Source organism: Saccoglossus kowalevskii, chromosome 3 (genome assembly GCF_978046115.1).
Source record: "Saccoglossus kowalevskii chromosome 3, keSacKowa6.1, whole genome shotgun sequence".
NCBI classification, from domain to species: domain Eukaryota; kingdom Metazoa; phylum Hemichordata; class Enteropneusta; family Harrimaniidae; genus Saccoglossus; species Saccoglossus kowalevskii.
The window spans coordinates 45559331-45586542 of NC_140643.1; the positions used below are offsets into that span (position 1 = coordinate 45559331).

The following is a 27212-nucleotide window of genomic DNA, read 5'->3' on the forward strand; positions in this document are numbered from 1 at the left end:
GGGAAACCATACTCTAGCCTTAGCTGTCTTCTTAAAAAACAGCTATGGAACAGAACAGAAACAACTATCAGTGTATTCACCATTGGCTGTAAATTGTCTTTATTGTTTATTCATATTTGTTTTTGATTTGTTTTATATCTTTAGAATAGGTTTTTTTTTTGTTTTTTTTTTTAGATTATAGCTTTTAAATTTCTTTCTGTAAAAGACTCTTTTTATTGCGTTGATTGCGGAAAGATAAAACGAGACAAGATAACCCCAAATCAACCCTATTCGTTCCATTGCCTAGTTCTATTTACATACTCATTGCAACAAAGTTCAGTAAGTGAATTAAGACGGTGATCAATACTTACGAGTTACTTTTGTTTCTTGTAGACAAATAATGTCAGCTTCCAAAGAATCCAACAAACTCTTTAAAGGTTTCTTTGCGGCTCGAATTCCATTTATATTCCACGTCAATATTCTCATGGTGTAAAACGGGTGGTTATAAACCGGTAAATGCGTCGGTGACACAACAACACAACGAAATGCGTATAAAACGAGGTCAAAACACATGCGCGTTCCAAAGGTCACTTTAGAGGTCATCGCTTTCCTCTCTTCCTTGTTAATATAAACGACGTTGATTGGTCAATTATGAAATCGTCGGTCTTTACATCCATCGATTAGCCAATCACACCCATCGTTTCTGAAACACCCGGCGTCTGTACTGTTGTGGGTCGATTTCACTCCGCGTCAGTTTCGTGTTTTTTCACAATTTGCCAATTTGTTGTCTCCCCGTGGGCATTTTTCCGAAGTATCTAACATGTCGACCATCGTTGCTGACCCATCCGTTCTTACAAAAGATCGCCTGAAATCAGACCTACAGTCGCACAACATTCCTCTCCCTTCTGGGGACGCAAGAAAAGATGCCTATGTGAAGCTGTATTTAAAACACCTGACCCCGTTGATAGCAAAGAAACACAGGGATTCTCCTAAGAGATCTGAATTTTCCAGCGATGAGGAAAGTACACCGCGGGTTAGAGACGAACGGAAGGTGTGTATGTGATTGTCTTATTCGCTATTCGTATGAGGAGTCTAATATCCCAGCCGTATGTTTCCAATTTTACTTTCCGCGTGGTCTTCCTTGACAATGTGATCGTATACTATAGTGTATACAGTTTGTAACGCTGTATTGTAAACACCATGACGGTCAGTGAGCTGCAGCAGTTGTGCGTGATGTGAATCCTTTGTTGGCATGTTCGCATGTACTATTCAGTTCCTTGTTGTGCTATTGCATTTTTATTATAGCTCTAAAATAATCTGTTTTTTTTTTAGCTTCACGTTTAGTTTAACTAAATTATCCCTAGTATCACAGAGCTCATTTTTGCCCTACGCGTGTGCTACGCAACCATTCACCCCACGACTATACGACGATTGTTTTACTATGATAATGATAACACATTTGATGCCACTTTCTCTTGAAATATATAACTTGCAATTGAATGTTGGAAATGTGTTACAAGAAATGTGGTCATTAAAATTAATTAGGTTATGCAAACAGCTGAGAAGTTGTAATTCTCAGCAGGGACTTGACAAGCAGGGACTGTATACTAACTGTTTGAAGTCACAAAATTAGAGACAAGATTGGGACCTTCAGTTGGATTTAACCCCATTATTTCTTAGGGATCACTCATTTGCAAATGGCATGTGTAAACTAAAAAATTGTAACCCCTGTTTGTCATATGCAATAGATATAAAGCATTACTGTTGATTTTGTTGTTTGCCATGTGATTGTATGACAAATACATGTTATATATCATTAGAAATATTTGTTTATATTTATTTTCTACAATCAGTCATGCAAATTTGCATTTTTCTGAACAATATTGGATTTAGAATATTGATAAAATTTGTTCTGCAGTTTAATTATAATTGAATGCATATTTTGATAAAATTACATGTATTTTTAAACAAACCAAACCACAATAAAAACGAATGTAACAATGTCATTTGACCAGTAGAGGGCGCTTAACTATTTTCTTTTCTGGAAGTGAGCTTCGATCTGAGCAAGCATTATGGCGTCGTATTCGGTAAGACATTTCTTTACTCTAAGTTCTGCATAATTTGAATGAAAAATGTCACTGTATTTAAGGTAACCTTGAATTTTAGTGCAATCTTCGAAATATGTGATTACTGTGAATAATTTACACAAGATAATTCATAAGCAACGAGTTTGTGTAAGGCAGTGTCTGTGTAATCCCTCGAAAATAGACAGGGTGTGAGACTGGGGTGCAAGCACGAACCCCGCATTTTTCATGGTGCAAATACGAACATATTGGTCTTTTGATATTCGGAAAAGGGGAATCTTATTTTTGTCACGTCGATTGGTACACCCGAAGCACAATATCACGCGTGCAAAGTTTACTCGAAAACACCCTAAAAACGGTATGCGCGCGCATGAGAAACCCGTGTCTTCGACTTCCGGGAAATTGATGATATCAAATACTGATTTGATGAATATTCTTCACATAGGAAACCATTATGTACAATTTCAACTATTTATAAATAAAATAACATCACCAAACCGTCTCGGGTTGCGTTTGATTGAATGCAAAACAGCAACAATGAAATCTTCTGCCTTCTTACTGTAAAGTTACATAATTCCTAGTACCTTGTTTTTATTTCATGCTTTGCTTGCAATAACAATTAGTAAGGGTTTGTGTGGTGAGGAATGTACTCGTTATTTTATTTCTTCTCTAAAACCCAATGCCAAGACACTTCATAATTTATCTAAATATAACTTACTATGATGTCATAGTTTGTTTACACTATGCAAAATAAGGTGCAGCCATGTTGTGTTGTAATTTCTTATTTACTACATGTAGTTTCTTAATGTGGACTCATCTTTCAGATATTTTTTCTTGTTTTGAGTGTTTTTTTTTTTTAGATTTTCTAAATGCATTGTGAAGTTTATTTATATACATTTTGTGTTTGCATTGTGTACAATTTGTATTTTCATGAGATTATGCATACATAGTGGTACCTTAATTGATGCACTTCATTTGATTTTTCGGATGGAGTTTAAATTTTCTGACTGACGGCCAGTTCTGGATTTATATATCCAACATGCCTAGACCGATCAAGCTCAAACTTCACTGCATATAAGACATTGTATTGGACAAAATGTACCGGTACATGTATTTTAGTCATCATCGAATCAAAAATGGCTAATTAGCAGTCATCTTGTACAAATACAGTTTTATAAGCCACAACTGTGGCCATGAGTTTACTGTATCTTATACACATGCCTGGAGCAATCAAGTTTATACTTCACAAAAAACATCACACATTAGGTTATATATCTCACATGGACTGTCATTGACAATGACTTTGTGTTTCATCTATTATATTATATCTGCTTGCCATAGTTTTTGATAATTTATGATTTTGATTACATGTATTATTATTACATAAATTTTTCACTTTAACCTTTTTCCAGGTAAGCTACACATGTAACAATTCATGTTTCGAGGATGAGAAAAATTTAAATGTTTGTTCTAGAGAATATTTCCTATGGCAAGGCAACATATGGTGAATAAATTATACATGTATATAGAGTCTCACATTGTTTGAATCTAGAAGTATTACAAAAATGACATTTATAGTGAGTTTTTAATGATAAAATGTGGCATTGGCAAGGTTATAGAAACCACTGCGAAATTTAATTCACATTATTTGACAGCTCTCAATATAAAATATTGAAAATGAATGGATTGAAAAAAAGTTTACATTCTGTTGAATAATACTATAAAACAATTAAGGTAGCGAGACTATTATTTGTGTTGAAAATTACGATTTTCACATTTATTTATTAATTGATGAAATGCACTATAAACTTTCATGTGAGAAAGTCAACATAACATAGAAATTATGTCATGTAAGTTGGTTAAAATGTAGATTTTCTGAAGGGAAGCAAGGTGGCCTCAGTTGTGTTTTCCAAAATCAACAACACAGGTTTAATCTGTGTGCCTATAAGTTTCAAAGATAAACTCAAGACAAAGCAATGTTAGGATGTGTTATCAGTAGCTATCTGACACACAATGAGTGTTTCCAAACATTTGAGTGGTTTGTCTCCGCCCCTGTTTGTTTCACAGATTAGTCATTTGCATATGAATGTGTCAGACACAAGGTCACACAGCCACTGAAAAAAAATCATTGATTTTGGTGTTTTCATCTGCCGAATTTATCCAATTATAGCTATCCCATTGCTTTATTTTTTTGGTTTCCAATAGCCTCACACATTTGGATGTCCCTACACATGTTAAAACCATGGAAGGTAGTAACAGAAGGAGCCATGAATGCCTATCAAGTGGCCACATAAACCTCTTAACTGGTTTATTTCCTTTTGTTTCAACCCAAATTAATCCTGATAAGGCCATTGTCTAGCTCATTTTTGATGTTGATGATAGCTTGCGATTGTTTACACAAGTAACGTATTAGTGGAGTATGATACAACCCCGCCGATTTTTCATGTGACTATAAAATATACGGTCATCACACGTGCGCACTGGGTTTGTTTAGGTGTGAAAGGTCAAAATACGTATTTCACGACCGGAAATTCAACAGATGAACGATACTATCTTTTCTGTTGGTGTTCACCGATGTTCGGTGGTCAAAAATTTTTACATTTTCGGGCACCAAACCTACGCACTGACAATGGTACCATTGAATAATGCAATCTACACAAGCAATCATTGATTAAGTCTCATTACCATTACAAATACAAAATTCACGATATTTTATCAGTTCTTCTTCAATCAATGTTATATCTGACAAATTTCCATTAAAATTCTCCAAGATCTACGCAAACAACAGCATTCAAACTAGACGTTATTTTCAACATTCTACATGCGAGGTTCGACTATCGCTTCCGAACATGCTCCGAATATTATCGAATGCTCGAGATTAGCTTAACCCATTGTACGAAGGTGCTAAAAGCTAACAAGAACAATGTTTGTGAACAAACATTGACAAACGATCATGGGGTAAAGCTAAAACAATAGCGCCGTGGCTCCTTCTGTTAGTACCTTCCATGTTAAAACAGACCTTGATGGGAAAACAAATTGATTGTGCCGATAAACAAGCTTTAAAATCTTTGCTGTTACTTCATGGACGTTTTCTAGGAGTTTATGTTTTTCAAAATACAAGGTCTTTAACAAAAAATAACGTATACTTATTGTCGTCGGATTAACACCAAATTCAATCTGATTAAAATCTGATGTAGTGTACGGGCTTTAATTATTTTGGCTATAAACTTATTTTAATTTTATTTTTTATTACTTTTGTTATTAATGCCTTTTTATTTTATTATTTTACTTTGATTTTGATTTCTTTTAATTCCGCCCTATATACATCTAATCCGACCCCTATGTATGTCCCGTTCAAATCTCGCGTAAGTAACAGCCAATCACAGGCCCCCTTTTATACAGCCTGTTGGTAGCTTACTTTTCAGTGTAGTGATACTCTACGGGCAATCTTTCTGTACATTATATTTTGCCCACTTGAATAAACCATTAATAGAAAATTGCTAGTATATTTTTAGCCCCCGCCGGATCTGCGATCCGGGCGGGGGGTTTAATTTGGGTTGTGTCTGTGCAATGTGCGTGCACATTTTCATGTTACCAGCTTTTTCTCACACATGTGTGATCCAATTAAGTTCAGAGTTGGTACAGAGACAGAAATTGATGGTGCTATGGTGCACATCAAGTTATTTTTTCGATTCTTCAAAGTTTCACTGTGTTTTTCCTTGATTTTTAACATTTTTCCTTCAAAATCCGACTTTTCCCGAAATTACCCGAGTTTAATCCGAGTTTTGATGACGCTTACGCAGTTCTCGTCTCAGTGGAAATCAGTCAATTTTGTGAGGATATTGTATCCCGGAATCTTTATTTGCGCAACGCTTCTATGGACAAAATTGTGTCTCGTCAATTTCAAAGGTAAGAAACTGTGCTTGTTATGGTATTTATACACTTTGTATTATCGTTTGTGTCTCCGGTTTGGTGATCGTGAGAAACTATTGCTAACCTGGCGAGAGTTTCGCCAGAAAAACTGCCTTTTTATTATGGTTGTAGGAACTGATTATGTATTGTGTAAATTGAAAGTTTACCTCGTGACTTAAGAGGTTTGCAGTGCTCTCACCGGGATTCAAATGTCGTGGTGGTGTCGGCGCAATGCTGCTCTGAGACGCTTGCCAGACTCTGCCTCGCTCAAAATCATTATCGCCATGCTTGATTTCCGCAACATTTACATTTGTTTATGATTTCCACAGCTATTGTTCTATGAGATGCGTCCTCGCTGTTCATAAACAGCCATAAACAAGTTTAGTTGGGTCGGCATGTACTCATTGAAAGTGTTGGTTTATTTACGTAATCCACTGATCACGCAATAGGTGAAGTTAAAAATATGTCGCTACTCAGGAGAGCTTGCCCACAACGCTAAATGTCCCAATATAAATGTACCGGTACGTTTATTTTTTCCACAGAAAAATTCCATCCGGCACATTTTTATTTGGGACGGTACGTTTATTTATTTTTCTAAATCCGATTAAAAAAATCCTGCCTTTTTCCCCATGAGAAACGAAGCCAAAAGATCGCACTAAAACAACGGTAAATCTGGTCTTTCGTGTTGCTTTCACCATGAGGTCGCTGAACTGTCATATTTAAATGCTTTATGGTAATTTGAGCACATGGGCACCATCCAGCATTTTGATTGGTTGATTAGCGACTTGACCTATCTGGTCATTATAAACACGCGTCGTGGGCATGGATAACATGGCGGATATTGTCTCATCGAGCGTTAACATGTAACTGAAAACATTGTCTTACGATAAAACTAAGTTGAATTTTACTTGCATTTCATAACAATTCAACGAATTTATTTTTTGTACGTTAATATAATCACTACTGAGTACTAATCAACAATTACAACACTTCGAAAACAAGTAAGCTACCGTACCGTGCTACCAACAAAAAAATAATGCATAATGAATATAGTGAATATTTGTTGTTGTCATGTGAACAGTTTTTTTGATTGACTGTAATTTTCCAACATTCCATGACATCTATTGTAGCACCAAATTAGGGCTTTTCACTCCTCCTTGTCGCCTATTTAAACGATTAGACGGCATCTTGTCGCCAGCCACGAATGTCACACTAGACGAACTTGATCGATACTGCCGACTATTCCATGCATTTTTTATCGACGCACGACGACACGCAAATCGAGAAAAGTATTGTCCTTGCAACAATTTTGCGCAATACGTCACCACTATACAGTGACTGATTTTAATTTTTATTCAACATTAAAACAAACTACAGTGAGTTGTTCTATGGTCGTATAAAAATAAAATGAACTACATTAAGATACAGTAAAGTTAACCAACTAAACAGAATGCTAAATAAAGCTAAATAATATTACAAACACATATAGAATCACAATAAACTTGTACGATACAGTACAATACAATACTCTAACTACTATTGCTAAGGAGTGGAAAATCACATTCACATTAGAGTCATAACTATGGAAAGAATATTTTTATATTTGGTGGAGCTGCTCATATATCATGAGCATACATTTTTGTATGTACTGTGCAGTTTCCCAGCCAGTCAGACTACTTCGCTACTTCATTACATCTTGCAGCCTTTCAAACAGTATATTGCTAGAAATGCATCAATTGTTGTCCATGTATATTCTTAATTGCTCAGTGAAAACTTGCAATTTCTTTCTGGCTGGTATAGATATATTAAGTAATATATTTTCATACTGAAAAGACAGTACGAAAATATCTTTTTTAATTAAATTTAACAGCTAATGGGAGCATATATGCTACAATCTCTGCTTACTTTTGACTAAATGTTTTTTTGTTTTTTTTCAGGTGCAGAGCCAGAATTTTTTTCTCGGAAAGCAAAGCCACTGAAACTGCATATACAATGTATTACAAAAGCATACTATTCGCTGCATGTCTGACAATTGTATAAAGTTTTGCAGGTCGTCTTTTTTTTGAGAAGTGCTGTCAACCAAAGCATAAATATGTGTTTCTCTGTACATAAAAGTTCAATTTCACATGATTTGTTAATATTAATGTATGATAATAAAAACTTGATAATATTTTTTCTTGATTCTTGAAGTACTCTTGTCCTTATTTAGAGATATTGAAACTAATTCAGGGCCATAAACTACATGTAGATCTGTACATGAAGTACATGGGAAGTAAAGTTGTTGACACAGGTAATGTACACCAAGGATCATTGCAGTTTCTCAGTTCTTCATCTGGTGCTAGTACTTGTATGACAAACGGTATCTTTGCTCTGTTACTGTTTGAAATATCAGAAGTTTTTCGCTGGAACAGTTCTGTGATTGACGGTGTTCTTGTATTAGAAATACAGTTGTACAAAGAAGTTTATCCAAACAGACACAACACTGACTCTTCAACATATTTGCAGATCTGATTTGCATACTTGCATGTCATTTTACCTGTTGTACTTGTTTGTTGCTCTCTGGTGTTCTTGCTGAGAATGCCATAGAAATCATGTTTGCCAATTTACATCCAAACCAAAAACTGGACAAATTATATGTTGCAACTTTCAGTGTCATTCATGCCCTGTTTGATTGGATAAAGTTTTACGACTTGGAGGCCATTTTTTCCCTCAAAAATCTAAAAAAAACAAGCTTTTTCTAGCTGTTAACAGCTTTTTCTCAGATATGTCATCCAGTTTTGTTCAAAGTTGGTACAGGGACAGGTAATAATTGTTTACAAGTGCACATCGCATTATATGTTTAACAAGTTATAAATTGTCTCAGAAAAGCCAAATGAATAAATTTTTACCCCACCCCCTAAAATTGTAACACATCAATTCTGAACATTTAATAACAGAATTTTAATACAGCTCATAATGAATTAATTCACTCTGACACAAACTAAGTTCAATACAAGTTTTTAAAATTTTTTCTGAGCGGGGGCTATGACATGACATGTCATGTCTTGTTATTTACAAAAGAAATTCCACAGCATTTTACAATTGTTGTCATTACATTGAATATTTTGTTCACTTCCAACAAATGTGTACACTTCCAGATACATCTTCGCCAGCCAAGGTTCGTTTATTCAGTCATCGCTTCAATTTTACATCAAACACTGAGCATAATTATCTAGAATGGAAGCAAAAAAATAAGTAAATCGTAATGATTAGAACACTGTAAACGGCTTATAGTAAACAATGCAAACTGATTTTAAATTGTATAACGGTCACCGGCCCACGGCATCGACGCAGAAAATTGGAGCAAAAAAATATTTCCTGATCAATTGCGATGTGTTCCAAATAAAAAATATTTTATTCCAGTCCAAATCAGCTCAATTACTTTAATAAAGAGTTATTGTATAATGTACAAAATGTTGATACATTTTGATGAATATTTACAGCTACGGCTTCAATACCGTAGACGATTTTGACCCGATCGTCAACAAAACATCACCCGTCTCCAGGGCAAGCGACTGGAAAAAGACACCGGTGTTCGGTCGAACCGGTGGAAACAAAATCGTCACACCCAGAATAACTACGCAAAATAACGATCTAAACTCGAACCATTCGAGCCACAATATAAACATAAAAAAAAAATGACTTTCATTGCATTTGACAATGATAAACTTACCGAAAAGCCGTGTTCTTCTCGGTCGCTAACGTCGGTATAATCCGCCATTTTATTTGAGTGTGTTTGCCACCTGACTCTGCCCGGTGACGTCATCATGTGCGCTATAGAAGAAGGTCTGTGATTCGTTGACTAAAATCGTCGATAGTGGGTCTCGTTGAAATCTCGTTACATAGGCATCGGGTCAGATGTATGTAGGGCGGAATTAAAAAAAATCACAAAATCAAAATCAAAGTAAAATAATAAATTAAAAAGACAGTAATAACAAAAGTAATAAAACATATAATTAAAATAAATTTATAGCCAAAATAATTAAAGCCCGTACACTACATCAGATTTCAATCAGATTGCACCAAATTTTCACAGCTTTAAGGTGACAATGAGAGGAACTTGAATGTGTCCAGACAAACTATTTCATCAATTATTTACCAACGAGTTGTGGTTTGAGTTGGGGGCAATGCGACTAAAACAGTAATTGAAATTCAGACACATTCAATTTCCCAGACTATTGAACAAATAAGAAAAGTGAAAAAAATACTTATCGCCAGCATAAATGCGTAATTATTTTTTTACAGAAAAAGTAATTTTTCACCTTTGATTGAGTAACATGTCGTAGAATGCAGATACGGGCATGCAAAATACACTTGTGAAAAGCTTGAAGTCTGGCGATTCTAAAAATATATACTTTCCTGGGTCTATTTGTAGTCATTTAGTCAGAATTAGAAGATGAAAACAAGTATGCAAATAATAGTCCTGCTACCTTAAGGTAGAGATGCAGTTTACCCGACAGGTATTTTAATTAGTTAATTAGGAAACCAAGATGACCTCCCTTGTCCACAAAACTATATATTTTCGGAAAGCTTATTGTATGAATTTTAAAGTTTTGTTAGTATTTTATTTTATTTTCATGGACACTGTAGTTTGAAATATGCACAAAAATGTGCTTTTTTGGACAAAAGTGATTTAAAAAAAATTAGCTGCTAAACCATGCTTCTGTTTCCTGTCAAAATTGGTTTATGGGTGCATCTGTTTACTATGAAGAAAGCGCTGTCTTGAAAACTGTCTACCAGTTGTCAATTTTGTAGGGCAGCAGCTCAAATTTCACGACTTCAAGTTTATGCATAAATTAACACCCAGGCTAGTTGTCTGTACGATTGCTGTAACACTATTCAACTAAAAACAATGCCCCGACGGCATTTTGAAGATAAACACATTGTCAATCATTTGTGAAAATTTCAAAACAAAAGGTCAAAGCGCCTAGGAGCTATTTTTTTTTAAAGTTCTGGAATGTGCACTAAAAAAGAAGCTGAGATAATTGCTAATTTGCATAACAATTCACTCAGTAAGAAGTTTGCTAATGCTCATAATTAAAATGGCTGTTACAGTTTCAAATTTATATGTATTATCGTTTTGTAAAAAGTGAAATACAGTGCATAATATGAATATCCCGTCATTTCTTTTTTTCACCATGTTTTTTTTATATTATTTATGTACAGCCTTGCTAAATCTTGCTAAGCATTCAAAAGAAATAATTTTGCGCCTGTTATCTATATTTTAAAATCATTTTTTTTGAGTATGTTCTACTATTCACAATTCTACACAATTTCAACAGTCTATAGCCAAGAATTTTTGGATAATAAAAAGCAAAACAAAGAAAATTTCACTCCAAAGTGCCCACGAACCTGCATCTCTACCTTAAAAGAAATATTTTAAATAAATGTTAAATATTGCTGAATATGCTTCTGTGACCTAAGTGATGTTACAACCAGCCACTCATTCAGCCAACCAATGATGCTGTAACAAAGCGTATTTGACACAAATTGAAAGGTTTCCAATAAGAGGTGTATATTCAAATTGCATGCATATTTTGTGTATAAATGTTGACAAACGAAATTGTTATATTTATATTGTACATGTAAATATAGTTCTGTTTTTGAGAATAAATTCTCATTTGTCGTCATCACAAGTGTTTTCTTTTTCAAAACTAGAGGTGGATATCCAAGCTGTAGGCATAAATGAATTTCACTGTCATAATAATAACACTGTTTTCATCAAATTGTTTCTATGGTGCATGTGGATTGCCTTAAAATGCTGTAAAAGTTATTCATTTCTACCCCTAGTATAAATTAGCATTTATCAATCTAATTTTATGTATTTAATTTGTTAATGAAAAATGTTTCAATATACATGTACATGGTATATCAGCATGCATACAATAGACAGTAGAAAGCTGTTGACTGTGTCACAATGCAGTGCATGCTCTCCCTATTGCTAGCATAAATAATAATTTTAATCTGGTCGCGATGTTCACTAAATACCAAGTCATTTGCTGCCATCAAATCATCCCATAATTAAATATTGGTAGTGTTCTTTTTTGTACGCGTTGATCTGGAATTCATCACACATATCTGTTAAAATAAAAGCCATATTTTGTGCGTGCCCAGTGCTACGACTAGTACACTTTAACATTTCACTGCTTGGAATCTTCAGCCTTTCAATGATTTAAGGGCACTTAAAAGTTACTGCCACTTGACTCTTGACTCTCCATTGTTACTGAATTGCTACAGAATTTCAAAATTCTTTCCGACTTGCTAAATTTACTAATATCCACCAACTGATGCAACAAATGGTTCCAGTCTTCTTTCTTATCAGTGACCTCATTCCTGGTTAACACACTTAGTGGAATACAAATATTATAAAAGAAGAATTTTGATGAAAGAAGAAAAAAACAAAACATGGCATTCCACGGGTCCCTTGCATATAAATAATAAACATTTTTGAAAAGTTAAAAATAGGAACAGAATTTAGTGTTAATTAATTATATTTTCTGAGGCACTATTTAGATCTAACTACTGTACCATACAAAGTAGTCCATACTAAACAACATTTGATTTTTTACTCATACAAACTTGTACCTCTTAAACCAATTTAAATGTAAATAATGTTTTTTTTAATTTTAGTATTAGATATACAAATAAGTGCAAGTATTTTCATATAAAATTCTAATTGAGAATAATAAATTTGTTATTTATTTGCTGGTACATGTAGTATGTAAAGTACAAAGGTAATTGTTAAACCTGTTAATGATAACAAAATATTTCTACCTAAGTATATTTCTAAGTATTTACAATTGAAGTATCACATAATTCAGTGGCTTATAGTGGCTTATATCACAGGTATTGAAATGAGGGCAGTGTTTCCCAGAGTGCAAGAATCAGACCAATGATCTTCATGTAGAGTTGCATGGGAGGTCATTTCGGGTCAGTAATATATTTTGTGTTGCTATGTTGCCACCCAGTTAACTAGTTTTAGGTCAAACCATAGTGAAATGTGGTCTGCTATATAATCTTACCCGATAAGTAGGTGGTATTCATTTATCGCACCAAGTTTAAGTTGTTATTGGGTGGCTCTGATATGTAAGGCATTCTAAGATTTGGTTCCAAGTCTTTAAATCTGTCCAGTAGAACATCTTTACTCGATATAATGACACTACTGCGAGGAAGATGAATTTCTATCTACGCCGTGTGAGATTAGTGAAACTGCCTTCATTTGATATCTTCTACAACCGAACGGTGCGTACATTCAGTGCATTTCTTGTACATTCCAACTATGTTGAAGTCTAAATAATATATGGCTTTGTACTACATCTGTGTCTATATCTATGTACACAATGTGAAACTTATATAATTCTGAATAGAATAATTTGTAACAAGTTTTCTTTTAGATTTTTCTAAACACGTCCATAATACTTGAGTTTTACAGTGCCAAGCATGCATTAAATGCATTATAACATTTCTTTGTATGGTTTTACCCATGCCCTGATAACCTATCAAGGGATACTTATTTTTAGCATCTAGTAACTTAAAACTGTACATATGGTGCCTACCATACTGTGGCTCAATTATGCCTGGAATTTGTTAAAATAAAACTCACTATAAGTACTGGGATTATTCCCTTGTATAACCAATATTTTAGATTTAATAACATATGTATTGTGAACATTTCTATTACTACTGATGTTTGTCTCTATAATACATGCTTGGATGATTAAGGATACAGATCATCAACTGGGCTTTGTACTACACATACATGTGGTAGTAATCCCTGATTCCAGGACTTCTAATGGTTCATGTTTAAGTCTCAGCTGTGATAGAGATCTGTCTTATAAATGGGACTTGCATTGCTGCTCAATTGTTACATATATAATTATGTCTAACTAAAACTAGACAGTTAAGTTTCCTAAATGTAAGCTTGTAATTAAAATGTTTCCTTAATAAAAACCTCACTACAATGTTGTTATGAAGTGCTGGTAGTTCAAACAAATATGTAACGATCCTCTTTATAAATTTCTAGTATTCTTAATGACTGATAGTTCTGAAACAGTAATTGGTTGTCTTGAGATACTGTTAATTTTGACAATTGTAATATTTGTAATCTGTCTATAGTGTTTGACATGAGTAGATATATTATTAATAAAGTATCACAAAGCCTTAATCTTGTTATTGTCCAGTCAATTTAATTATCCTTTGAGACACTAGACTTACTCAACATGTTTTTTTTATCAACTTCTTTCAGTCTTAGATGTTCAGAGATGATTTCAAGTACATGTATATTTACTAACTCTTGGTTATTATCTCCTACCAAATATCTTAATTTTATCAAGATAGGTTATAACCACTACCAAATATTCTTGCTTGTCATTCTTAACTTCTAAATATTGTCCCACTTGACCTGATTTCATAGTACATATATAATGATAGATTAGAGAACTACCCCCCCCCCCCCCAGCCACAGTGTGGATAGTATGACTGGTATAAACATAATAATACTTGCATCTGTTTATACTGTACAGTCTTTTATGCAACTGAACCTAAACCAAGTAGGGCTGTATGCCTGTACATCTGTGGCTTATAGCTTAGGATGGAAACAACTAATCTGCACTGAGAAAATCTACAGTAAAACACACTATACTCATACATGTATATAAAAAAGAAAGAGTGCCCCTAAAACATTTAAACTTTTATAGCACCATTATTTTTGGATAAAAATCTACCTCAAAAATATTTGAAGTACTATATAATGACTAATATTAAGTAGGTTTCTATATTGGCAGAGCTCTGAATAGAGGTGGCTATAATGGCAGAGCTCTGAATAGAGGTGGCTATAATGGCAGAGCTCTGAATAGAGGTGGCTATATTGGCAGAGCTCTGAATAGAGGTGGCTATATTGGCAGAGCTCTGAATAGAGGTGGCTATATTGGCAGAGCTCTGAATAGAGGTGGCTATATTGGCAGAGCTCTGAATAGAGGTGGCTATATTGGCAGAGCTCTGAATAGAGGTGGCTATATTGGCAGAGCTCTGAATAGAGGTGGCTATATTGGCAGAGCTCTGAATAGAGGTGGCTATATTGGCAGAGCTCTGAATAGAGGTGGCTATATTGGCAGAGCTCTGAATAGAGGTGGTTATATTGGCAAAGCTCTGAATAGAGGTGGCTATATTGGCAGAGCTCTGAATAGAGGTGGCTATATTGGCAGAGCTCTGAATAGAGGTGGCTATATTGGCAGAGCTCTGAATAGAGGTGGCTATATTGGCAGAGCTCTGACTAGAGGTGGCTATATTGGCAGAGCTCTGAATAGAGGTGGCTATATTGGCAGAGCTCTGAATAGAGGTGGTTATATTGGCAAAGCTCTGAATAGAGGTGGCTATATTGGCAGAGCTCTGAATAGAGGTGGCATATTGGCAGAGCTCTGAATAGAGGTGGCTATATTGGCAGAGCTCTGAATAGAGGTGGCTATATTGGCAGAGCTCTGAATAGAGGTGGCTATATTGGCAGAGCTCTGAATAGAGGTGGCTATATTGGCAGAGCTCAGAAAGTAGGTGGCTATATTGGCAGAGCTCTGAATAGAGGTGGCTATATTGGCAGAGCTCTGAATAGAGGTGGCTATATTGGCAGAGCTCTGAATAGAGGTGGCTATATTGGCAGAGATCTGAATAGAGGTGGCTATATTGGCAGAGCTCTGAATAGAGGTGGCTATATTGGCAGAGCTCTGAATAGAGGTGGCATATTGGCAGAGCTCAGAAAGTAGGTGGCTATATTGGCAGAGCTCAGAAAGTAGGTGGCTATATTGGCAGAGCTCTGAATAGAGGTGGCATATTGGCAGAGCTCAGAAAGTAGGTGGCTATATTGGCAGAGCTCTGAATAGAGGTGGCTATATTGGCAGAGCTCAGAAAGTAGGTGGCTATATTGGCAGAGCTCTGAATAGAGGTGGTTATATTGGCAGAGCTCAGAAAGTAGGTGGCTATATTGGCAGAGCTCAGAAAGTAGGTGGCTATATTGGCAGAGCTCAGAAAGTAGGTGGCTATATTGGCAGAGCTCAGAAAGTAGGTGGCTATATTGGCAGAGCTCTGAATAGAGGTGGCTATATTGGCAGAGCTCAGAAAGTAGGTGGCTATATTGGCAGAGCTCAGAAAGTAGGTGGCTATATTGGCAGAGCTCTGAATAGAGGTGGCTATATTGGCAGAGCTCAGAAAGTAGGTGGCTATATTGACAGCTCAGAAAGTAGGTGGCTATATTGGCAGAGCTCTGAATAGTGTAAGAAAATGAAAGAGATCATAATATATTTTTAGATTGACAGTGGTTCATATACAAAATGCAGGTGAATGTCAGTTGTCTGTCAACAATCACTTTTTCAATTTCTTCTTATACAATTTTTCACTTTTAAAATGAAAACAACCAGCTCAATTGCTTATATATGTTAGATGTAGCTACTTTGTTTCTTTTTTGATTTAGATCAGTTATGTTTTTTTCTTGATTATATTATAAAATGCTACTTTCAACTTCTTCAAAACAACCAGACCCTCTATCAGATTTTTCTTCTTTATTTTTGTGACAATATCATTACCAGTATTTCTGTATTTTCACAAATGTTTAGCATTTTCGATACAAATGATATTTTTATCCCCTTTTTTTAAAAAAAATACTATCCTGATTGCTTTGATATTTGATTTGTACATTATTTATGTGAACAATTTGTTTTAAGTTACGTTGACAAAACCAAACTACTTTTTGTGACTTGGCAACTGCAATGTTATAGTGAATTAATGAAGTACCTATAAGAAACCCTGATTTAACATTCTCCAAATGTCACACTTTTATCGTTTTATCATTGGAATAGTATACATGTAGTAGTTTAAATCACTATCAGTTTCCTTTGTCGGTATTTTAATGTGACATTACTGATAACCACGTTTTAGTGTGTATATATTATTGGCTCACACACAGATGTACTTAATGGTTCGCCTACTAATGCGTATTTGTATCTTTATATTCAACCAATCCAAACAGACCTTATATTATATTGCGTATATAGATGTTTAAAAAACATTTGTGTATTTTGTCAGTCCGCTTATGTAACCTCTGCTTATGAAACAACAGTGTAGAATACTACACATGGATTCCATCAATATTACTCAACCTGTTTTTATTAGCTCCGCTGTCGACTTTGTCGAGCGGGGCTTATCATATGAGTGATTGTCTGGCGTCGTCCGTGTCAATGTTTTACTTTTTCGACTTCTTCTTGAAAACTACAAGCCTGAATGTTTTGATACTTGGTGTATATGTACCTTGGGTAGACCTCTCTCAGATTTGTTCATTTTGTAATGATATCTTCAATTCTCTAATTTTGGTGAATATTTTTGTCATTTTTGGTAAAAAGTGATATTTTCTTCTTGTTAAAAACCACAATCATTTATGGTGAAAAATGATATTTTTAAATTCTTGTTGAAAACAACAAGTCCCATTGCTTTGACACTATACATATTGTTCATTTTCTAATGATATCTTCTGTTCTTTAATTGAAATGTGCATTGCTAACAGTGGAGCTATCTCAGCCGAGAGGCTGCTTGTTATATACACTATTAAGTTTGCCTTGGTGAAATCTGTTGAAAGCTTGGCGATTGATAGTAATTTACAGTGATATATCCCATATCTTAGAAAGTGTTCTTGAACTTTTTTTTTCTAGACATTTTCAATCCATTCAAACTTAGCATGCATGTTTCATGTATATGTTCAAAATAAAACGTTTTGTTTTACCAAAAATGTAACAATACAGTCAGTCAGTCTTTTACTTTGTATATTTTTGTATTGCACCAAAAACAATTTTCGGATCATGTCATTTCTTTTTTGTTTCCAAAATTGTGTTGTTTTGCCCCAGACTATTTCATAAATAACTTTTATCTGTTGATTGATTTCAGAAAACTACCAAAAAAAGTAGCAGTAGCAGAGTAATTAGTAGAGATGACATTGAAATTGAGAAAGATGTCGCTAATTTATCTGATACAGAGTTAGCCAGTGCTCTCCAGGAGCTGGGAGCTACCATTGGACCTATTACTGGTATGTCACATGACTTGCATTTCATGAGTGTGTCTGAATATGTGCATATTAATGAGCAAATTTGCGTGAAACATGAAAGTTTTCTCAAATGAATTGACTCTCAGTACATGTCAACTATAAAATATGCAGCATAACTGATCAATTTAAAATACCATAATCTTTGTCTTCAACAGGGACTTTCTGGTATGTGTGGTAAACTGTCAGATTACATCAGGAATTTGTTGGAACTTTGTTCCTGAAATGCACAGGACACTGTTTGTTGCATGTAAACAAATGACCCCATATATTTACCATAATCAATTAACAAGACAATAGGCTGTGTGGCTTGACACTGAAAGTCTTCAATTCCGATTATTTGCCATCGCTGTAGTTACAAAATCTCTAATCATCCTTCATCCTTTAACTCCTTTGTGTGTGCTAATCGTCCTTTTTTTGTGACACAGCTACCACCCGTAGTGTATATGAGCGTAAACTGATAAAACTAAGATCAGGTCAAACTCAAATAGAGCAGGATGAAGAATCAGATGACTACAGTGACAGTGATGAAGGTAAGCACAATTGTCATAGCATTGTAACTACATAAACCATTCATATCATCTATCTGTGATGGCTTTTACCAGGCATAAACCATTCATATCTATCTGTGATGGCTTTTACCAGGCATAAACCATTCATATCATCTATCTGTGATGGCTTTTACCAGGCATAAACCATTCATATCATCTATCTGTGATGGCTTTTACCAGACATAAACCATTCATATCATCTATCTGTGATGGCTTTTACCAGGCATAAACCATTCATATCATCTATCTGTGATGGCTTTTACCAGACATAAACCATTCATATCATCTATCTGTGATGGTTTTTACCAGGCATAAACCATTCATATCATCTGTGATGGCTTTTACCAGGCATAAACCATTCATATCATCTATCTGTGATGGCTTTTACCAGGCATAAACCATTCATATCATCTATCTGTGATGGCTTTTACCAGACATAAACCATTCATATCATCTATCTGTGATGGCTTTTACCAGGCATAAACCATTCATATCATCTGTGATGGCTTTTACCAGGCATAAACCATTCATATATCTATCTGTGATGGCTTTTACCAGGCATAAACCATTCATATCATCTATCTGTGATGGCTTTTTACCAGACATAAACCATTCATATCATCTATCTGTGATGGCTTTTACCAGGCATAAACCATTCATATCATCTATCTGTGATGGCTTTTACCAGGCATAAACCATTCATATCATCTATCTGTGATGGCTTTTACCTGTTACCTGGCATAAACCATTCATATCATCTATCTGTGATGGCTCTTACCAGGCATAAACCATTCATATCATCTATCTGTGATGGCTTTTACCAGGCATAAACCATTCATATCATCTATCTGTGATGGCTTTTACCAGCATAAACCATTCATATCATCTATCTGTGATGGCTTTTACCAGGCATAAACCAATTCATATCATCTATCTGTGATGGCTTTTACCTGGCATAAACCATTCATATCATCTATCTGTGATGGCTTTTACCAGGCATAAACCATTCATATCATCTATCTGTGATGGCTTTTACCAGGCATAAACCATTCATATCATCTATCTGTGATGGCTTTTACCAGGCATAAACCATTCATATCATCTATCTGTGATGGCTTTTACCAGGCATAAACCATTCATATCATCTATCTGTGATGGCTTTTACCAGACATAAACCATTCATATCATCTATCTGTGATGGCTTTTACCAGGCATAAACCATTCATATCATCTATCTGTGATGGCTTTTACCAGGCATAAACCATTCATATCATCTATCTGTGATCGCTTTTACCAGACATAAACCATTCATATCATCTATCTATGATGGCTTTTACCAGGCATAAACCATTCATATCATCTATCTGTGATGGCTTTTACCAGACATAAACCATTCATATCATCTATCTGTGATGGCTTTTACCAGGCATAAACCATTCATATCATCTATCTGTGATGGCTTTTACCAGGCATAAACCATTCATATCATCTATCTGTGATGGCTTTTACCAGACATAAACCATTCATATCATCTATCTGTGATGGCTTTTACCAGGCATAAACCATTCATATCGTCTATCTGTGATGGCTTTTACCAGACATAAACCATTCATATCATCTATCTGTGATGGCTTTTACCAGGCATAAACCATTCATATCATCTATCTGTGATCGCTTTTACCAGACATAAACCATTCATATCATCTATCTGTGATGGCTTTTACCAGGCATAAACCATTCATATCATCTATCTGTGATGGCTTTTACCAGGCATAAACCATTCATATCATCTATCTGTGATGGCTTTTACCAGGCATAAACCATTCATATCATCTATCTGTGATAGCTTTTACCAGGCATAAACCATTCATATCATCTATCTGTGATGGCTTTTACCAGGCATAAACCATTCATATCATCTATCTGTGATGGCTTTTACCAGGTCTAAACCATTCATATCGTCTATCTGTGATGGCTTTTACCAGCATAAACCATTCATATCATCTATCTGTGATGGCTTTTACCAGGCATAAACCATTCATATCATCTATCTGTGATGGCTTTTACCAGGCATAAACCATTCATATCATCTATCTGTGATGGCTTTTACCAGGCGTAAACCATTCATATCATCTATCTGTGATGGCTTTTACCAGCATAAACCATTCATATCATCTATCTGTGATGGCTTTTACCAGGCATAAACCATTCATATCATCTATCTGTGATGGCTTTTACCAGGTATAAACCATTCATATCATCTATCTGTGATGGCTTTTACCAGGCATAAACCATTCATATCATCTATCTGTGATGGCTTTTACCAGGCATAAACCATTCATATCATCTATCTATGATGGCTTTTTACCAGACATAAACCATTCATATCATCTATCTATGATGGCTTTTTACCAGACATAAACCATTCATATCATCTATCTGTGATGGCTTTTTACCAGACATAAACCATTCATATCATCTATCTGTGATGGCTTTTACCAGGCATAAACCATTCATATCATCTATCTGTGATGGCTTTTACCAGGCATAAACCACTCATATCATCTATCTGTGATGGCTTTTACCAGGCATAAACCATTCATATCATCTATCTGTGATGGCTTTTACCAGGCATAAACCATTCATATCATCTATCTGTGGTGGCTTTTACCAGGCATAAACCATTCATATCATCTATCTGTGATGGCTTTTACCAGGCATAAACCATTCATATCATCTATCTGTGATGGCTTTTACCAGGCATAAACCATTCATATCATCTATCTGTGATGGATTTTATCAGGCATAAACCATTCATATCATCTATCTGTGATGGCTTTTACCAGGCATAAACCATTCATATCATCTATCTGTGATGGCTTTTACCAGGCATAAACCATTCATATCATCTATCTATGATGGCTTTTTACCAGGCATAAACCATTCATATCATCTATCTGTGATGGCTTTTACCAGGCATAAACCATTCATATCATCTATCTGTGATGACTTTTACCAGGCATAAACCATTCATATCATCTATCTGTGATGGCTTTTACCAGGCATATGTTGATGAATAGATGCTCTGTGCTAATGCCTGGTTAAAACCAGTTGGGGAATCGCATGTGAGGGAGCTGGTCATTTCTGAATAGATCTTTGTTGATCACTTCCGGTATACGCACATAGCATGGACTGGCGTTCTGAATGTATGACGACTATGTTGGCCAAATGTGGCTTCAGAGATAACAATATCAATACGCTAGAGAGTCCAGGAATTGTGAGGGACCATAATGTCATTAGAGTCATATGTGAAAGGGGATTGGAAATTTTCCTCTGAACTGTTTGTCACAACGAATGTCGTAGAGTTAGATTGTTTTACCAACTGATCATATATCAATCAGCACGGTTTTACTGAAGAACGCTTACAGTCCAGTAATCCAGAGCATGGTGAACTACGCACATTTTTGCACTTTTGATCCCTTTTTTTTACCGGTGTGATCAGTGGTGACGACATCATCATATTTGTTGACATCGTAAGTGGATATCGTCAGTCGGCCAGACCAACTCACTTCACAACTCGAAACCGCCTAGATACGCATCACTATATTTGCTAAAAACTATTATAAATTGGCTACAAAACTATTGCTAAACTAAGGTTCTACATAACTAACTCTGAAAATATCTGCAATGCCTACATTATGATGGTAACGATCAAAACAGTAGCACAAGGTAATGTTTACATCGCCATATTTAAAGTGGTCTGACATGACCTTAACCGGAAGACCACAATATGACCTCGGGAAGAAACAGCTAATCACATGATTTCATGCATGCATTCAGCACTGAATAAATAAAAGTGCGTACTTATTAGGCAACTTTGCCAACGGCTTGAGCAATAATACCAATAGTATGGTACAGTACCCATGTACAATATATGAGGAACTTGTTCATTGCAACACCACTGTAAACGAGAAAAGTGCCGGCGATTATTCGTGCCGGGAAAAGTGATTTAACAAATACAGATCTCTATATTTGCAACCTTGATTAAGCATTTAAAATAAAACAGAACACGTTTTTGCCAGTAATAACAACTTTACTGGCCGAAATGTGTGTGTTTTTTTCTACCTGATGAATTATTCATGTATGTTAATGACATAGAAAAAGGACATCCCCCCCCTGGTTAAAACCATGGATGTTAATTACCTAATTTGCATGATAATTAGCTAATTTTTGCTGTTCCATGACTGATATTTGAAGAACTACTCTTTGGATTTTATAGCAATTAGTCAATTTTCAGCTTTTCCACTTTTATCTCAGGTTCTCATCATTTCAATGAAACTTGGTACATAGATGTCATGAAACCATGCACAGTCCTGACTGGTTTTAGGTTAATATTATTTGCATATTAATTACCGTATTTGCATAATTAGTAAATTTTCAGCTTTGAATATCTCAAGTACTAATCTTCACATTTCAATAAAACTTGGTACATGAATGTCATAGAACAATGCACAGACCTGACTGGTTTTCGGTTAATATTATTGCATATTAATCATCCGACAGAACTTGATGAATGGATGCTCTGGACTAGTGCATAAATTTTTTTAAAAATGATTAGTTTTGGATAAAAATCTATGCATGTTAATTACCTAATTTGCATAATGATTTAATTTTCGGCTTTTTCACTGATATCTCAAGTACTAATCATCACATTTGAATGAAACTTGGTACATAGATGCTCTAGAACAATCCGCAAACCTGATCAGTTTTTTAGCTTCGCTGTCGACTTTGTCGAGCGGAGCTTATCATATGAGTGATTGTCCGTCGTCGTCGTTCGTGTCAATGTTTTACTTTTTCGACTTCTTCTTGAAAACTACAAGCCTGAATGATTTGATACTTGGTGTATATGTACCTTGGGCAGACCTCTCTCAGATTTGTTCATTTCATGATGATATCTTCAATTCTCTATTTTTAGTGAATATTTTTGTCATTTTTGGTAAAAAGTGATATTTTTGACTTCTTGTTAAAAACCGCGAGTCTAATTGCTTTGATATTACATATATAGGTATTGCATGTGGACCTCTCTCTGATTTGTTCATTTTGTAATGATATCTTCAATTCTCTAATTTTGGTGAATATTTTTGTCATTTTTGGTAAAAAGTGATATTTTCGACTTCTTGTTAAAAACCGCAAGTCCAATTGCTTTGATATTACATATATAGGTACTACATGTGGACCACTTACAGATTTGTACATTTCATGATGATATCTTCAATTCTCTAATTTTGCTTAATATTTTTGCCATTTTTGGTAAAAAGTGATATTTTCGACTTCTTGTTAAAAACCGCAAGTCAGTTTGTTTTTATATTACATATATAGGTACTACATGTGGACCTCTTTCATACTTGTTAATTTCGTGGTGATATCTTCAATTATCTAATTTTGATGATTATTTTTGGTGAAAAGTGATATTTTTGAATTCCTGTTAAAAAACAGCAAGTTCCATTGATTTGATACTATACATGTTGTTCATTTTCTAATGATATCTTCTGTTCTTTAATTGAAATGTGCATTGCCAACAGCAGAGCTATCTCAGCCGACTGGCTGCTTGTAATTAAAATTTGTTCCTGTTATTTACCTATTTGCATAATAATTCATCATTTTTTTTTATTCTAATCACTCTTCAATGAAACTTGGTGACATTGCACAGACCTTACTAGTTTTACATTAAAATCTGTACATATTAATTACCTCATTTGCATTAGTCAGTTTTCAGCTTTTCCATCAATATCTCATTGAATCTTGGTACATAATTACGATACAATCTGCAACCTGTATACCATTTATTTCCAAAATGACTCCACTAATACAGCGATAAGAAAGTGCCATTGGTACAGAAATATGGCAAAAACAGGAATCGAACAGAAATAAAACAAACACTCATTGATCAAGCTGATTGACCCTATTTAACATAATATATGCATATACATATTGGATATGGATATCGGCGCCATCAAATATGATGATAATAACTCCGAAATTAATAATTATATTAATGTTCGCAACAATTAGTTTAATGTTGAAAAACATGCATATTGATTATCTAGTTTTTATTTGTCATTTCTGATATTCAAAAAATTTTAATTGAATTGTCATACAGGTGCCTCAGAATTTATTAAGCTGAACCACAGATAAAAAAATCAAGTGTTATAAATGTTGGTAATGTGAATCACATTGTTTCCATGTTGTGCATCTCAAATAGCAGACAAATATTAGTTACATTTTGTACCATGCTTCTTGTTTGAAAGGCTAATCTTAAATTTTGAATTAATTTTAATGTGTCTCCAATACTCCCAGTGCACAGGATTTCATTCTAAGCTTTCTTTGATTGTATCTTATGTGTAGCATGGTGACTCAGTTGTTAGGCTTGCAGCTTTAATAGTTAGAGCATACCTGTGTATGCTCTAATAGCCGTGTGTACTGTTCCCAGGGACTGTTTCTGCTCTCAGTACTTACATTTCATTGAAATCTGATGATTGGAGAGAGGGGGGTAGAGACACACACTGACTACAAATACTCCCATTGTGTGTTTCACAATATCCATGTGGTACCTGACTAATGTTCGCCACATGCTTCGGTTTTACCCAAACTTAAAATAAGTAAATAATTTTACTAACATGGCAATCTAAATGTGCATCTGTATCTTACATGAATATAGGCAACTATTGACTTGTAAGTTACTTGGGATAAAAAGTAAAGATCGCCTACATGTATCATCTAAACAAACAATGTATTTTGCACAATTTGTATATGTCACATCTATCTGATTAATGCACAGTATTGTCAGGGTAGAGCCCAGGGAGAGAACACGCACACCTGTAACAAACTTGCACGCACTTCAAGAAACACAGGTTCATGTGGTCAATGAAATATTTAAGGTAGCGAGAAGGGAAATTTTCACTTTTTTCTTGATTTTTCAAAAATTGATAAAACGGTTACTTTAGACCTTGATACATCACCCCAGGTTTACAAAAGATCGAAATTGCGAAATAACGTTGCTCAAATTAGTGTTTTAAAACACTAGCAGAAAAGACTACAACTGCCGTTTCGTGGATATTTGCATAGTGTTTATCTTTGGAAGGAATTAAATGATAACATCTTATCTGTATACTCTGTTGTTGACGATTCTGATATAACGGGTGATAAGATTCCAGTTGCAAACAATGTGTGTTTATCTAACGTCCATTGTCAGCATTATTGTCAGTCGAGACTTCGTCGGAGAAACATGGTCATACAGTACTCATTTCGCCCAACCTTCCGCTTTTACATCGACCGCTTATCGCTTAATTTCCGACCACGCGGTCTTGTCCGACCGGAAACCGACCGCATTTTAATCGCGTTTTTTTTTCGCTCGCTCGCTCATTGAAAACATTGACTGCTTGCCCAAACACTGAAAACTGGCACATGGGTGGTCGAAATGGTGGTTTTGATAGTAAAGTGTGAACATACAACTAGTATTAACTATTATTACATTCTGAACGACACTTCAAATCTAATAGCTGTATTACACTTGTATCATGAAAGCAACTGAACTGGGACTTCTTGTTACGTGTTTTGGGTGCTTGTTCTAGATGTAATATTTTTATTTTTATTTTAATGAGACAGTTACGTGAAAAAAAGCCTAGGTAACTCCTTTTGACAGAGCAGAGAAACGAGGAAATGTTAGTGATTAATTCCAAAAATAACGATATCGAATCCACATCGGTCCACGTCTGGTAAAATTTGACATTCAATTTTTAAAATTAAGTCACGATCATTGAATGAGCTCGGTCTATACCGTATACGTACCGCAAAAGTGTTCCCACAAAAAATATTTTCGACTAAAAACGGCCACATGCCCTGAAAAAATCGAACAGAGCTTGACATGTATGAATAATTTATTGGGCTTAAATGAAAAACGTGTCAAATTTAGTTATAGCCATAACTATTTGGTGGCCAGTCGATGAACAATTCAAAGTCCTTCAGGGCTGAAAATCATTGACGCTACTCTAGTTTACTTTATTTCACAACTTGCAGAGAAAACTGATTCGCGTGAGCTCTAATGTATCCTAGCCTAGTATTTTCTTTTTGAACTAAGGTCAAATTCCATCAGTTTGTCAAAATATATGTTTTTCAGCGAATAATTTTGAAGCCTGTCACAGCACAAACAACTATGTGAATCAACGCCGGTGATTGGATTGTACGACGACCCTTCAATTAGCGTCAAATATGCTTTGTTACAACATCATTGATTGGCTGAGAGTTACCTGATCGGAGCACGAACTGGGTCACAGAACCATATTTGTCCGTATTATCAACAGGACTTTGCAAAATAACCACACCCACATTTTCAATCATTTTTAGCGCGGAAGTTGCCAACAAATGTAAAAAAAATCGTGAATTTCATGGATTCGAATAAAATAAAGCAATCGATTGATAAGGATGATTATTAATATTTTCCCCGATGCTTTTCGAATTTTTATTTTTTTTATTTCAAGGTAAGAAATGGCTAGCTGAAGTTGCATCGTCTTC

The 27212-nt window shown here is 35.0% G+C and overlaps 2 protein-coding genes and 1 long non-coding RNA gene across 4 annotated transcripts in view; 2 read left to right on the forward strand and 1 right to left on the reverse strand.

The window, feature by feature from the left end:
* The window catches only part of LOC100369245 (DNA-(apurinic or apyrimidinic site) endonuclease 2-like), a 49223-nt gene extending 48673 nt beyond the window's left edge, over window positions 1-550 (reverse strand). The window contains exon 1 of the mRNA XM_002739670.4: window positions 351-550. Within this exon, the coding sequence (XP_002739716.2) occupies window positions 351-465 (115 nt within the window). The 5' untranslated portion in view covers window positions 466-550. The remainder of the gene's footprint in view (window positions 1-350) is intronic.
* A 119-nt stretch (window positions 551-669) lies between these two features.
* The window catches only part of LOC102809016 (uncharacterized), a 34253-nt gene continuing 7710 nt past the window's right edge, over window positions 670-27212 (forward strand). Inside the window, exons 1-3 of one of the 2 annotated variants that reach the window (XM_085497259.1) lie at window positions 670-1030; window positions 17937-18075; window positions 18519-18623. In XM_085497259.1, the coding sequence (XP_085353385.1) occupies window positions 800-1030; window positions 17937-18075; window positions 18519-18623 (475 nt within the window). In that variant the 5' untranslated portion in view covers window positions 670-799. Of the gene's footprint in view, window positions 1031-1995; window positions 2067-17936; window positions 18076-18518; window positions 18624-27212 lie in introns of those variants that run through there. The other variant, XM_085497258.1, reaches the window with a different exon arrangement.
* Window positions 5863-8156, forward strand: LOC146748019 (uncharacterized). Its single transcript, XR_014928913.1, has 2 exons — window positions 5863-5972; window positions 7913-8156. It is a non-coding gene; the product is annotated as an uncharacterized LOC146748019 (long non-coding RNA).